This window comes from Haliaeetus albicilla, chromosome 12 (genome assembly GCF_947461875.1).
Source record: "Haliaeetus albicilla chromosome 12, bHalAlb1.1, whole genome shotgun sequence".
Lineage (NCBI taxonomy): Eukaryota > Metazoa > Chordata > Aves > Accipitriformes > Accipitridae > Haliaeetus > Haliaeetus albicilla.
The window spans coordinates 20,377,270-20,392,607 of NC_091494.1; the positions used below are offsets into that span (position 1 = coordinate 20,377,270).

At 48.0% G+C, this 15,338-nt stretch overlaps 1 protein-coding gene across 2 annotated transcripts in view; it reads left to right on the top strand.

The window, feature by feature from the left end:
* Window positions 1-15,338, top strand: part of NTRK3 (neurotrophic receptor tyrosine kinase 3) — a 234,024-nt gene that overhangs the window by 194,311 nt on the left and 24,375 nt on the right. Inside the window, exon 16 of one of the 2 annotated variants that reach the window (XM_069798466.1) lies at window positions 4,314-4,388. The exons of the other annotated variant lie outside the window; for it this stretch is intronic. Within the exon in view, the coding sequence (XP_069654567.1) occupies window positions 4,314-4,388 (75 nt within the window). The remainder of the gene's footprint in view (window positions 1-4,313; window positions 4,389-15,338) is intronic. 2 annotated transcript variants of the gene reach the window in all.

Sequence of the window (15,338 nt, forward strand, 5' to 3'; positions counted from 1 at the left end):
CCAGGCAATTGAATTGAGGCTTTTGCTTTCTCCCAACCATTGGACTGATCTCCAGAGAGCTGGGAGTTCAAAGCCTTTCAGTTTAGCTTTCTGGTGTTTTTTAACTCCTGACCTTCCATTTGCAGAGGTCATAGATGTAGCCTAACACGGAAGAATTGTTTGTTGTTCAGTATCTCCTGACCTAAAACACCTGGTGATGTACATGGCAGGTTCAGATCCAATGGAGATGCTACAGTGGGTAGTAAAGTGGTGGGACTCCTTGTCTCAGGAGATGGTAGATGCCAACAGATGAGATGGGTTGAAAAAGTGATTGAACAAAACTGTAAAAGCAAAGTAACCTATCAGGGGCTATCGGACACGAAATACCTCCCCTGTTTCAGGAAATCTCTGTGCCACTGGTTATTGAGGACTGGAAGGTATTGTGGGACATACACTGTGGGCTCTTCTGTTTCCATACTCTCCTCTGCATCTCTGACTGAGGTCAGGGTCCCAGCTGACTGGACTTTGGCTGCTCTTAAAACTGTCCAGGCTGATCTCTGCTTTCCTGGGAGCTGGGGAGAGTACTGGGAGTAACCAGTCAAATGCTGGACCCAGGTGAGGGGTAGTGACATCATCCCCAGGAAGTCAGAGATTTGATTCAGTTCAATTCAGAAATCTGGGATTGTTTCTCAGTGTAGCCAAACTGCCCAAGCCTGTTCACCTCTGCTGTGAAAACTTGAGACAGCAGGTTTCCGGCAGGGATTTCAGGAGCTCTTTCCTTCAAAGCAGTTCCCTTCCCATAAAACCTTAAAAAGGGAGGGCAAGACTCCTTTCCATTTTCAGTGGTCCCTGGGTGCAGCCAACAGATCCAGACAGGCAAGAGAAGCTACTTGTGACCCCTGCCAATCCTTGAGTAGTTCCCCCCCGCCTTGACTGTGAAACTGTCTTTTTCCCCTGTTCTGATTTGTATTGTCCAAGTGTGGTTCCCAGCCACCTGCTAGAGGTTGCCTGCATGCAATGTGCTCCCTTCTTCCTGCTGTCCCCACCCTGAACGTCCCATTAGCCTGAAAGCTGTGAGATACATGGAAAAGAGCACAGTGTCTAGTTTTGAGCCAGAGGGACTTTCCCATGGTGGACATTCATCCAAAACACGTGCCTCTGTGGTATTACCAGAAATAAGGAAGGATTTTGTACAGGGCAAGCCAGAGAAGCTGCTGGTTCCTGGGTTTTACCAAGGTGGCCTGATTTTAACTGTAGCTAGAGCAGAAGAAGGTGGAGAACCATATGCCAGTGAGCTTCATTATTCTAGCCCCAGGTGGACCAGAAAGAGTATGTGTGCTCCTGAGCATATGGAAACGAACCGTTCACGCTTTGGAAGGAGCACTGCCACTTACAATCGAGGGAGACCCGGATGTGTAAAACACTCCCCTCTCACTTTATCTAGGTTGCTGGACCCATTTCCCCACTGCATCCCAGCTGGCCAGTGGCCGCCTCCTGCCTTCCCACCTGCAGGACCATGATCTCAGCTCTCCTTTACCATGGGGATAGCCCTGAGATCTCACATTGGTCAGGAAAGCTGGGGAGCATCCCCAAACCTCAGTATGATCAGCAGAAGAACTGGAGGCAGAGAAGTTATAAACCAGTTTAGTGGGAGCATGGCTAAATTATGCTTTGCTTAAAGACAAACTGAAGATGTCCTTAAGATGCAAATATCTTCATCATCCTCCTTAATTAAGATGTTTGCATGGAAAGAAACCACTGCCTTTCTTTTTTCCTCCTGATTCCTGCATGGTTGGAGTTTCCACAGGCTTTCCCCTCCTGATCCCCCCGTTTCATAGTCCTGCCTCTCTCACAGCCACAGTGAGCTCCTTCTCCACGCCAGCTGGATGGAGAGAGCCCCTATTTGCAAGCAGCTGTCTTTAATAAACAGGCTGTTTAGGGCTAGGCTGTCAAAGAGAGCATGTTCAATGTACAATCAAGGGGCAACGATGCACAAAATTGCGCACACACACAAAATAGGAATCTTTTCTTGGTGTGTGTTGAGCTTTGAACGCTTAAGTGATTCCACCTCTCTCTTCCCCATCCAATTATGCGGGTAACACTTGGTAAGATTGCTAAAGGAATTAGTGAGGGAAATCTTTACACTGCCTAATCAATATTATTCTGCTCAGTACAAGGCATATCCCCCTCTCTGGCCTCAGTCGTGTTTTCATTTGCCCTCTGAAAACACAAGTTCACTTTCTCACTACTTGGGCTGTGGTGACCAAGAGGAAAAACAGCAGCGTGTCTATTAGAAAATGTTTGTAGTTAGAGTTTCTTCCTTGCATTAAAAAAAAAAAAAAAAAAAAGATGTAATACAGCCCTGCCAAAACCACGTTTCAGGGTTTTAAAGAGGCTTGCTGTGCAGGCCAGAAAGACCTTTTGTCTCTTTCAATTGTATGGCCTTACAGAAATGGCCAGCAACCTTATAAGCAAAGACAGTGGATGATAATTTTTCTGAGCATCACTGAGGCAAGATGCCAGATTTTATGGGCCACTAGACTGATCCAATATAGCAAATCCTGTGTTCCACTGTGGATTCTGAGACCAAATTATCAATTAATGTGAAGCATTAAAAAATCCAAATCCCTTTTAGTTCCCTGCAGTCATTAGTGACAAGATACAATATCTATAGCTCAAATGCTTTGCCAGCATCCCCTGGCAGCAAGGCAGAAACTCCACTCCTATTTTTTCCAATACATACAAGGAAAACATATGAGATCAGTGTTTTTTACGGTCGGATTCGTCTGCCTCTTCATATTTACTTAGATGGAGGAATAAATCAGGTTTGGGTTACTCTCTGGGTTAGTTATTTGTTATTGGAATAAATGCATGGTAATAGATCTGACAGAGCAAGATGTTTCTCTTTCAGCTCTGTGTTTGAGGTAGAATTCGCTTTGTTCTGCACTATATTATATTGATGGCTTTTTTCCACTGCTGGATGACTTCATTTGCTCTGCTTCTTTCCAATGTCTGTACCTCTGCCCCAGCTGGCTTTAGGATGCAGCTTTATGCGATAGATCTCTCTTTTCTTTTTCCCTAACTGTAACATTGTAATGCAGAGGCAATTTAAACAACCATCATGAAACAATTTTCTGAGCCTTTCCCTCACCCATTTCCTACCTCAACTTTTTGGGAAGGGAGGCGAGTCAGTCATTGACGGGGCAATTCCCCAAGCAGAATGAGCTGTCAGCTACATTTAGCAGCTCAATTTTCACCTCTGGTGTGGTGTGGGAAGGCGCCCAGGGTGATGACTAGCTGGACACACCCTGAGGTCATATTTTTGGTACTCCCCGGACAGCTGTCAGCCTGAGCTCCTAAGCAGCACAGCCATAAGTCTCCCCCCAAACCATTCTGCTCACCAACTTCCCTTTTGTCTTGGGATTTTGTCTCCTTTTTGTCCTGGTGGGAACACGAACACCTTACTAGAAAGTCAGTGGACCTTATGCTCATCATTCACTCTTAATTTGCATACTGAGATCCCTACCCCTTACCCTCCCTCCCACTCCCCAAATCTTTCCTACTTTGATACGTGGGAAAATGTAGTGCTGTATTTTCTGCTCCATCATTTCGCTTCCCTTGTCCCCTCCTAAGGTTCAGTTTTGCAAGCTCTGGCAGGTTTGTGGGTGATCGGAAGCTGTGGGATGAGTTTGGTTTTTATTTCCTCCCCCAGCCTGCGAGAATTCCGATGGGACATGGACTTTTGGGGAAGTGTAGGGTGATGTACCAGCTGCTTCACTGGACATTTGGCCAATGATGCCCTTAACTCTGGCTAACCCAAGCTTGCTTGAGTAAAGACATCAGGCCTGGGTCTTGTCCTGCTGGCAGAGGCAGAAGGGTCCCTGCACCATGCCCAGGAGGGCTGGTGATGGGCAAGGAGCAGGGTGCTTGAGTACCAGATACAGAGGAACTGCTCAAGCCTCCTAAAACTTCTGTCTGGAGGACTCTGGGTCCCCCAAGGGATGTGGCTTCACAGTCCAAGGAGAAGTTTCAGGAGGCTAAGCCCCCCTTGACTCTTGCCCAGCTCGCCCTCCCTCTGCACTGGTGCAGGTGGTGGTGTGGGGTGCAAGGTGGTGGTGACCAGGGCCAAAGGGTCTCACCTGCCCCATGCCCTCACAGCAAGGGTTGTGCAGTGTTGGGATGTTGCAGCCAGTAAAAGACATACAGTTCGGTTAAAGACATACCCTTTCCCTTCTTGTCCCCTTGCTTCATCCCCCCCATCCCTTCCTCCCTCTCTCACCCTTCCCTTCTCTTTTGTTTGTCTCCTTCCCTTGTTTTCACCCATTCACTGTCAGGAAGGGCCGCGTCCGAAGGGCCAGTTCAGCGCAGCGTGGCAGCGACAGAGACTGGCACCGCCGGCAGCTGCAACAGTGAGTGGATCTCGACCCCTGGGGCAGCTGGAAGCGGGGGACTGGTGCTGCTTGAGCATGAAATGACACGTGGGGTTGAGCAGCTTTGGGACTAGGTCGGGTCTAGTGCATTTGGCAGTGAAGGGGCTCTCGCGTATGATGGGAACTGCACATGTTTCTACTAGGGCAACTCTCTGGGGCTTGTCTGTATGGCGAGATGACATGGGATGAATGCAAAAGTCCTCAGTGCAGTCTTCCTCTGTGGGTGTTCAGGCTGTGTCTGCACTAGTGGACAGGATGGGCCGTCCTCTGGCTTTGATGGCAGCGAGCACAGCATGGTTTGTCTCCGTGCAGCTAAACCACTCCGCGTCTCCAAGCAGGGTGGCGTTTGCACTGCTCACAGGGCACCGTCCCTGACTTGTGTTGTCCTCTCAACAGTTGTTTGGATGCTGCCAAATTGGCGTGGACTAAAACCAGACCATTTGAACAGTTGAACTGTCACATGCCAGCCCTGACGCCTTGTGTTTGCTAGTCAAGACACAGCCTCAGTGTCTGACCGGTTGGATGCTTGCAGCTGAGATTGAGTGGATGTCAACCATCACCGCCCCACTGCTGCTCCCATCCCTTGCCCAGAGGAGCAGCAGCGAGGGATTGGTGTGAGTTTGATGCTGTGATAGTGCAAAGGAGTTTGGGTTTGCCAAGGTCGTGGCTGATGGGAGCCATGTGAGCCAGCTGAGGGCTGGTAACACCTCTGTTCACCTTGCCCTCCCTTCCACAGAGGCGAGCCGTCATCCCGTTGTGCTTGCTGCATGCTGGAGCCTCTGTGTAGGGATGCTCAGTCCAGTGGGTCCCCAACTGTCACAGCATCCCAGAAGCCACTGCCAGCAAGCTGCAAGGCTGCTGGAGGTGAGCTGCAGAAGCCTGTGAGAGGGGCAAACATTGAACTTGATTGTCCTGTGTGGTTTTGCTGCTGGCACGCAAGAAAGTGCTCTGTTGATCCAGAGAGTTGGGGAGCGTTTGCCTGAGTCTGTTTTGGAAGTGGATCGAGCTAATCCACCCAAAGACACTGTCTGTGCAGGGCAGTTATGACCCCTCATAAGTTAAGGCAGGAAAGTGATGGCTTTCACGCTTTATTTCTGTTGTGGTTTAACCCCAGCTGGCAACTAAGCCCCTCACAGCTGCTCATTCACTCTCTGCCACAGCGGGATGAGGGAGAGAATCAGAAGAGTAAAACTGAGAAAACTCATGGGTTGAGATAAAGACAGTTTAATAGGTAAAGCAAAAGCTATACGCAAGCAAAGCAAAAGAAGGAATTCATTCACCACTTCCCACTGGCAGGCAGGTGTTCAGCCATCTCCAGGAAAGCAGGGCTCCACCATGCATAACTGTTACTTGGGAAGACAAACACCATCACTCCAAACATCCCCTCTTCCTTCTTCTTCCCCCAGCTTTATAGGCTGAGCATGGTGTCATATGGTCTGGAATATCCCTTTGGTCAGTTGGGGTCAGCTGTCCCGGCTGTGTCCCCTCCCAACTTCTTGTGCCCCCCCAGCCTCCTCGCTGGTGGGGTGGGGTGAGAAGCAGAAAAGGCCTTGACCCTGTGTGAGCACTGCGCAGCCATAAGGAAAATACCCCCGTATTATTAACACTGTTTCCAGCACAAATCCAAAATATAGCCCCATACTAGCTACTATGAAGAAAATTAACTCTACCCCAGCCACAACCAGCACAATTTCTCAATAGCTTCTCTGTGCCAGCAAGCCCAAAGCAATGGGCATAAATATTTGCAGAGTAGCCATGACTCGGACAAATTACTGGGGTCCAATTATCCAAACTTCCCTGTGACATTGCTAGGTGAGGTGTATGCTCCTGGCCAGGTGATGAAGGACCAGCTGTCCCACCACCCAGCTTCCTCCCAATGCCACCACTACTCCTCCTGCCCTGGCAACGATGGGGATTAAGCGAATACCTACGTGGTGTTAAGCAGCTGAGTGGATCTTGCAAAGCCCTCCCAGGATCCATGATGGAGCAGGTCTCTGGCAGTTCCTGACTGTTGCCAGAATCACACGGGAGTGTGAGTTTAGATATCGCTGATTTTACAGGGGATATGTCAGCAGATAAGAAGACGTGCCACCGAAAGGTGATTTTGTTACATTTATGCCTTTCTGAGCCCAAATTGAATTGCCGGGTGTGGATGGGAATTTAGTTCTAAGCACTGATGTAATTTTGTGTCCTCAGCCCTGAAGGCAGTTTTTAAAAAATGATTTTCCCCTGTGCCCTGACACTATTTTTTTGCCTTTCAATCATGTCCTTATGACAGAACAAATACTGGGGTTGACCTTTGCAATGTGACATAATAATATGTGACTTCTTTATAGCTCTTTTCATCCAAAATGCTTGGCACACTATGAATCTGATCCTGCAGCTGCTTACCACTGGGCTTAGCACTCACTGCTACAAGCAATCCCTGGGGAAGCCAGCGGAGCACTCACACACAGAAGTGCTATACTTGGTATTAGTTGCAGGATCAGGCCCTGGAGAAATGTAGCACATGTCTGTGAATAGCCACATTTTGGAGAGAGAAAGCCTTGCCCCTCTCATTTATGATTTTTATTCACTATCAGAGTGCCATGCCCAGCACTAACATGACAGCGTCCCTTTGGCTAAAATGGCATGTCAGGTAATTCTTGGGTCATATTTATAGCTATCATCTACAATCCTGTTGCTTCTTTTTATTATTTTTACCCTGCCCTGAAAGCATGCTAATTAATAAACTCCCTTAGCTTATCCTGCACCATTTGATCCTGCAGAAATCACAGCATTTTATCTTATGAGTAAGTAGGAATTAAAGAATTAAAACTACTCAGGGGAAAAAGGAACATAACCACTTTCCCTGTGCATCCCTTCTGAAACAACCTTGCACTGTGCCCTCAGAAACCCCAAGCTCAGCCCCCTTGGGTTGACACAGGAGAGGAATCCCAGACCAGTGAACGCTTGGGCTGAAAAATACTTTCTGCTCTGCTATTCCTGTTGTGAAAGGGAGAACCCGGTTAGGTGCATGGAGAAGAAGAGTCTGTCAGTGAGATCCCAGCCTCGGATCAGGCTGCAGGTCCCTGCCATGCTACCCATGTCCTCTGCCACCATGGGAAATTCAGTTAGTCCTTCTGTGCCTCAGTTTCCTGTTGTTAAAAGGTGGTCCATGCTCATCTTCACCAAGGAGATTCACATGAAAAAAACATTGCAAGGGACACAGTCATTATGGTGTTGGGAGATAGGTAAGTACCTTAGAAACACATAGAGAACCTATGAGCTCAGACATCTGTGGTACTCATTCAAGGAGAGTAAATTTTGGAAGTCCTCAGTAGGTGGAAAATGTGAAAAGGGAAGCAGGTAGGATCCTTGTGCCCACCTCTGCTTGGTATGTTCAGGATGAGCAGAACCAGGAGAGACACCTGCTCCACCTTCTTGGTGATGGGAAGTGGTTAAATCTGGGGACGGAGACCCACTACCATCAGCAGGTATCTCCACGCTTCACTGTTGTTTGCCATCAGTAGGGCACTGCATCCCCCCCCCCCCCCCTTAAAAAATAAATTCATTAGAAGTAGAGAGGTCTGGAAGGGATTCCCTGGATCATCAAATCCAATCCCCTGTTGCATCAATCACATCAGATTTATCCTTTTCATAATCAAGCACCACTATTAAATGTGCTCCTAAGGGAAGACAGTCCCAGAATCTCATTGCTTTAACTCGTAGATGCTTCTAATTTCCAGTCTATGCTTAGTCATGGCCCGTTTGTTGAACAGCAGGTACCTGGCACAGAAGCAAGAAATTTAACACAGTTTTCTTAAAATAACCACTCAGATATCCTATCCACAAAAAAATGCTGAAGTTGCAAAAGGGAACGTGCAAGGTCAGGTAATGATAATGGGGAGGTCCGAGCTCACACTTGCCTCAGCCTTGTAGTACAGACTTCACATAATCACCTGCCGTTAATCTTGTATGATCTGGTTGAGGTACAAGGCAAAAGTACTTGCAGAACAAAGGAACGTCTTTGCTATTCTTCTCCATAATATTAATCGTGTAACCCTCTGTCTCTCTTGTCTCAGGTATAACTAACACTGAGCTAAACATTTGACAATTTTTCCCTTTCTTGGCAGGCTTTTCCATGCCATTTATTCTTTTACTGTACAAGCCATTACCTGCACAGCATCTTTGAGAAGTCAGTGAGTGGCATTGCCCTGTTTTACAGGTTAGGAAACTGAGCTATCAGCCCTATCAACCCATAGAGCTGCAAGGGCAACTTTCCTCCTCCAAAATGCCCCTGCTTTATTCAGTGCAGTCTTATTGACTCCAAACCACGCAATTGCTACCCAGCCAGAGGAAAGGGTCTGGTGCAGTAGTCTGCCTTGTGGCACAGAGTGTATGTTGTGTGCCATGGAAAAGATGGGATGCTCTAGAGCCACGACTTGCTTGCTTTACATTCTTTTAGTATTCGGTTAGTTAATCAGAGTGCACAATGAATGGGCGAGAGGGAAGAAATAGGTGAGTATAGGCTGAGGTGCAAAAACTCTGTGTTACCCATTAGTTGTGACCCAGTCCATAGAGGCCAATGGTACATGGAGTCATATATGCTCAGATCAGGTCACTGCCGCGCAGCGTAACCAGAGTGACTAAGGAGGAGGGCTCATTTGCCAAAACCAGGTTTGCAACTAGGACGCTGCAGTCCCATGTTTGCTTATTTAACTTGGCAGGTATTCAAGTGAAACAGGCACAGAGGGGAGGTGTCAGAGCTGATCTCGGTACCAGCGTGTGGGATTTTGACTTTCTATTTCAGTGCTCCTGTTTGGAAAAGAAATGCACTCAGAACCCCCCCTCCTTTTTTTTTTTTTAAGCACTATTTAAATGTCATAAGAATCGTACAGTGCCCACCTTAATGTTCCTAACAAATTAAAATATTTTATTAGTCTATAATCTGAAAATCATTGCCGTGGTTACTGTAAAAACCTGAAGGTCTCCAGAGGGAATGTTGTCAGCAGGTCTAAAATGTATGCAAATATATTTCGTTGCCACAAAGTTACCAGGGGTCAGACAGGCAGCCCCCAGCCCCAGGGCGACAGGCTGTTAGTGTGGGAGGGAACGAAGCGCATCTCACAGTGGGGAGGAAGAAAGCGAATCTCTTGGCTGGTTTTCCTGGAGTTCTGCAGGGTGAACGCCCGGGGCTGTGCCTGGCTGGTTTGGATTGTTCCCACACACCTCGCTGGCGGTGAGGGTAAGAAAGTGCTCCAGATGGCTCACCCCCATCACAGATGAGCAGCTCTGAACCTCTGGCCCCATTCTGCTAACGCAGACAGGGCGGGTGCCTGTTCCCCTCGGGCATCGGCATACCCCTGGTGCCCCCTTCCTCCTGCAGATGACTCTGGATGTGTCCCTCTGAATAAGCAATGCCTAGCACAGGGCAGACAGGAGACAGCTGCATCCAGCTCTGAGAAAGCAGCCCGTCCCTGCTGCCCCAGGCAGCCGGCACCCGGACAGCTGGGTGACAAAGTAGCCCCTGCTTTGGCCAGGTGACACCAGACACTCCCAGAGCGGTGGGTCCTGCGCCTGTCCTTTGCCCCGTGCAGAGCCAGCGGGCTTCTGCTGGTTACTCCTCACCAGCTTGGGCAAGTGTCAAATGGTTCTGAGATTAATTACTATTTAACTGGCTGTATTTCCATCTCTGCAGAAGGTTGCAGTGGAAAAGACAGAAGTACTGGGATAATTTACCTTGGTATTACACAGCAGATTACCCTGTACTTACAAGGTCACCAGTTTCTATGTAATTAGACCTCCAACATAGGGAAGTCTGCGATAGGTTTCCAAACGACTCTTCCCGATGTCAGAGAAGCAGAGGGATGGCAGAAGAATGCAGACTGAAAACTCATTAGGTGCATTTAAAGCTGTTGTCAAATAGTTTACAATTCAAGCTGGGGGAGGTACGATGAGCGGACAGCAAGGCCACCTGTACCTGTCAGTGAGAGGGAGGAAAAAAACCCAGAGCAGTTTGTCTAGGAAATGTGGGAAAGCCAAAAGAGAAAGGAGGGCTTTGAGGGAGCTATGTGTGCCAGGCAGCCGGGGGCTCAACGGCAGCAACGGCTGCTGCTCTTCAAGCTTCATGGGGGAGAGCTTTGCCAGTGGTGGAGGACTCTGCCGAGCCACAGAGCTGCACGGCCTCTGGGTCCTGCCTTGTGGGATGGTGTCCCCGGGGCCACATGGGATGCCGCAGCAGGGATGCCCTGTGGGTCAGGATAAGGGGTGGGCAGCAGGACACCCTACCCATGCCTGCTGCCTCCCTGCCTCTTGCTCTGGATTGCTGTCCTCCATTTTTCACACGCACCCAAATCAAACACCTACTCACAGAGCATTTTGAAGAATGACAAATGTCTTTGATTATCAAGCACAAATTCCAGTAGCAGCTCATCGCACCTCTTGGGTGGCTAATAAAGCACTGAGCCTGTTCTGATCAATATACAGCAAGTATCGCTGTAAAGTGAGATTGTGCCTGCCCCAGGCCGTGTTGCATTTTGTCTTTATAAACCCTGTCCTTTTCGAACCAAGCACACTCCCTTGTGGGGTGGCAGCTCCTCAGCAAGCTTGTGGCTTCCAGTGTGCCAGTAAAACAAATGCTCTTCTGAAGCCACCCATGTAAAGGACCTAAGTCAAAGAGCAAAGTGTGTGCCTCTACAGCAATCATTATTTTAAATACTCTTTTATTACACAGCCACATGTCCCTGACTGAGCCCCACAAAGAGTATCTATAAGGTCAACAGCTTCTGGAGAGGAGCAGCAGAAACAAAGACAGTGTGAAGCAATTGATTGCTGAGGATAGAAAGAACTGTATGTAAATAGTTTGCCTAAAGAATGACTGGAGTGGGTAGATGTGCTACCTGATTGCAAATATTTATAAGGTTGTAAGCTTGAAGGTTAGAAAATGTGAGAGAAGTATATAGAAGTTCGCACAGGGATAATACGGTGAGGACGAGGCTGGGGAAAATCAGTGTGGCAAGCAGGAAATTTCCATCATGTAGGCAAGATTTGCTTGTGATTTCCTGAGGGAGGCTGTGGGTTGCCCACTGGGATATATGGATTGGCACCCATCAATACCTTAGCAAATCCTTTAGGGCCCTCTCTCACAAAGGAAAGAGGGCAGAATGAAATTTAATCGGGTTTTTTTTCAGCTCTACTCTTTGGGCTGTGAAGCTGTTTCCTACGGAGACATGCGTGTCATTGCCTGTGCATGCTGCATACACATACCTAACGCTCTTGGACTAGAGCGGCTTATCCAGAGGCAGTGAAACCAGTCAAGGCTTTAAGCCCAGCATTGGTAGTCGTGTTTCTCCTTGAAGTAAATGCTCCAGCAATGACATAATTGAGGACTGTCCTGTCTGCTCAGCATATGTCTGCAGGGGTCATTCATCCTATCAGACACTGCAGAACATTAGCGGTTTCCTTAGACTCACTTTCTCCTTCCGTCCTTCCTCTTGTGGCTAACCCTAATGGAGAGCAGGTGGCTAGAGACTCATCTAGGAAAACTCACCCAGTTCGGGGAGCTGACCGTCTAGAAGCAGTCCTATATTATGGCAAAAACAGTCAGATGTGTCCTACCGGGTGCTGGGTTTGTAAAATGGTCCCAGCGGGGCTCACTGGGGTGGAGTGTCTGTCTGGCTGCAGGAAGGGGAGCAGAAGGCAACCAGTGATGTCTGTGATGGCCACTTAGTGCTCGAGGGCTCTAATGGCATCTGGGAGCCAGGTTCCTGTGTTTGTGGGTTTGCTTATTTATTTACGCTTCTGGCTAAATAAAGTAGGGAGGAAGAATTTTAACACAGTGGTTAAAATGCACGGGACTCCAGCAGCTCTGTCCTACTCAAGGGCATCTGGAAAATTTGATAAAGAATGGAGGAAACTTCAATGCACAGAAAGTCTCAGGTGGAAAAATAGAGCAGAAGAGGATGCAATGCTTGATTCCTTTGAATTTTCAAATTTAGCTTTTTTTCCAGCAGAATCCTGCAGCCAAACCCCAGCCTCATCTTCTGCAGGTGCCACCATTTTGGCTATCGCTGGTTTTAGTTCTGCCACTTCCCAGTGCTGCTGCTGTTCCCTCATAGCAACTGTGCTCAGATGGGTGCAGTCGCTCTCTTCTCCTGTGCCTGTCCCTCTGCCTCTTGTCACCATCTGCAGCCTCTCCTCTGCGGGCCACACCACCTTTTGACAGGGATGCTTCAGGAGGGCATGGGAAGGGCATGTCCAGGGCAACCTCCTCTATGTTATGCCTCAGGAAGTTTAGCCATTAACATCATATATTCGACGTGTCTCTACAGCAGCCTCACTTATGGGTGGGGGGAGTTGGGGTTTGCCTCTACTGTGAAATGCAGCTCTCCATTCAACAGTGCCAGAGCTGGCACAGCTTTCCCACCAGCACTGATGAGTTTAATCACATCATTAGTAGGTGTGACACTGCAGCCTCCGATGATGAGCTCTTTATTTTAACACAGCTTGCAACGTGTTTGTCTGGGATGCCATCTGTGCCTGCACTGCCTTCATAGGAGAGAAAGCGTATGCATCTTCTGAAGTTGTTCTATATTTCCGTGATGTTTCCCTGCTGAGAAACCACTGTTCAACTAGAGGGTGAGAATTTGTACCTGAAGGAAAGCACCATCACCCCAAATGCTTAAACAGGCCAAATAAACCATTAGGAAGGGCACCACTGGGACCCGTCCTCAATTGGCCTACAAGAAACTGGCTAGGAGGAATGATCCAGCTCTTTTATTGCTGAAAGTTTTTCAACTTGGTAAAGGACTAAGGCCCCATCCTCTAATCTGAAGTACCGTAAGTTTTCAGGAAAGCAAGGAACAGATTTCTATTTTAAATAGACTTTTGATTTTTGTACCTCCATACCATGATTGCACATAAAAGTTTCTGTGTTGCCTGCCCACTTTTTAGATACAAAAGATACTATTGAGATTTGTGGGTGCAGATCTGAGCATCTAACCTTCCCCTTTAAAAACTCCATACTCAGCTATATGTTTCTATAGATGTCCCTTGGTCAACCAACATCATGCATGTTGGCAGCATGCTCACAGTGTTTCACTGCTACTTAACAAGATTCACAAATGACAAACCAGGCAGGAGCTGCCAGATCACGGTCCAGCTGCACGTAAAGAAAGGGACTGCTTCTATAGGGAGATCCTATACCCTGCATTGTATTAAGTTTCTATCTGTATGCTGCCAGGCCTATGCTCAGTGAATCTGACATTAACAAGAAATAGATTTCCAAACAATCTAGCCTAATGAATTTTGAATATTATTATGATTAATGCCAAGGCAGTTGAACTGATTATCCAGCATCCAGAAGTTAAGTAATGGAGCCTTATCTAAATCATGTATAGTCCTCAGTCAGGAATGGCTCTGGCTGCAGACAAAGATGGAGCATTATTGGTTACCCAGAGGGGAGTCACTGTCAGGACAGAGAGAGAGGGACGATGGAAGGGGAGATTATGAGATAGCAATCTGAAAGCATTTTAGCATAGAGTGATCACACATGCAAGTGCTTTATTGGTCCTATTTCCTAAGCTGCCTTTCTCAGGCCATTTTGAGACTTTGCTTTTATATCGCCAGGTTAAGATTTATTGGGCAAATCTTCCTACTTTCCAAAGCCAGAAACTGAGCTGATTTTCATTCTCTGTGTCGCAAAAAGAGCGGAATCCTGATGGACGCATTTCTTGCATCATGATGGTTTAACTTAGCCTCTATCTGATTAGCTTTTGAGCTATTAAACACTTCTTGTAGAATTACCAGCTCACTGCAAAATGATAATGCAGATCAGTCATGGACAATTTCTGTTGGCACAAGCAGTCTTTGCAGACCGCAGATCCCCTCTGAAGTTGGAACCAGCCAACAGCTGTGCTGTTTCACGGGTATTGCATGTCTCTGAGCAGGCCTGTCCTAAAAAAGTGGGGTGTGGTGCAAGGGTCTCCAGCCTGGTGGAGACAAATTGGTAAGTCCTTACAGTGCCTGACAAACTATCTGATGGCTGCAGTTTGAATAGGTTTAGTGGCCTTCCTAGCCTCTGCTGTTATCTGGGCAGTGACGAGAAGAAAGGTGGCTTAGCCAGTAGCTTTTGAACAGCCCAGGTGTGGTGCCCATGTTGTGGCTGAGTGCAGAAGACCACAGAGGCCACCATCTGCATGCACCCTTCTGCCCAGCTGCCCAGTGGCAACCCACAGCCAAGCGGTGGGATTCCTGGGAAGCCACTGGGTCTCCCACCAGGGTATCCTCCCCCAGTGCTATCGCTTCCTTCTGCTGTCTGAGAACCTAGTGTGGGGTCTTGTCATTCTGGGCCACAAGAAGCTTTTAGTAGGTGGCCCAGGGGATCTGGAGGCTGGTCACCTCTCCTTCACCTGGGAAGGCTCTAGCAGCAACTGTTAGGACAGGGGTTTAGGACCGGCTAGGACCTGGTGGCGGCCTTGCTGACCTCTTTACTAGGTGCTTTGCAAACTGCAGCTGCTCTGCTCCCACATCTCCCCAGCTGAATGAGGCATGGCTGGGGTTTCTCACAGTTTATGTCCCAGTGTTGGAGACCATGGCTTTTGGAGCATTTACTTATACGAAAATGAGAAACTGGCCTTTGTTCTCTGCAGGCTGGTTGTGCGGCCCTTTCCTAGCTGGGGGTGCTGCTGCTTTGAGTTCTGGGAAGAAAAGGGGAGGGGTGAACTGTGGTAAGGAGCACACCAAATAGATTATTGGCAAACATAATTAAAAATATATGTGCGATTACTCCTCTGTTTCCCTTTTCTTAACCATCCTCTGCATTACCTCTGGCATTTTTAGATGGCAGATAATATAACTGAGAGGACTCTTGGGTACAGGCAGCTCTTAGAGCAGCAGTGATTTATCTCAGGCCGTTTTGAGGTAGCAGAATTTACCTCTAGCTACAGC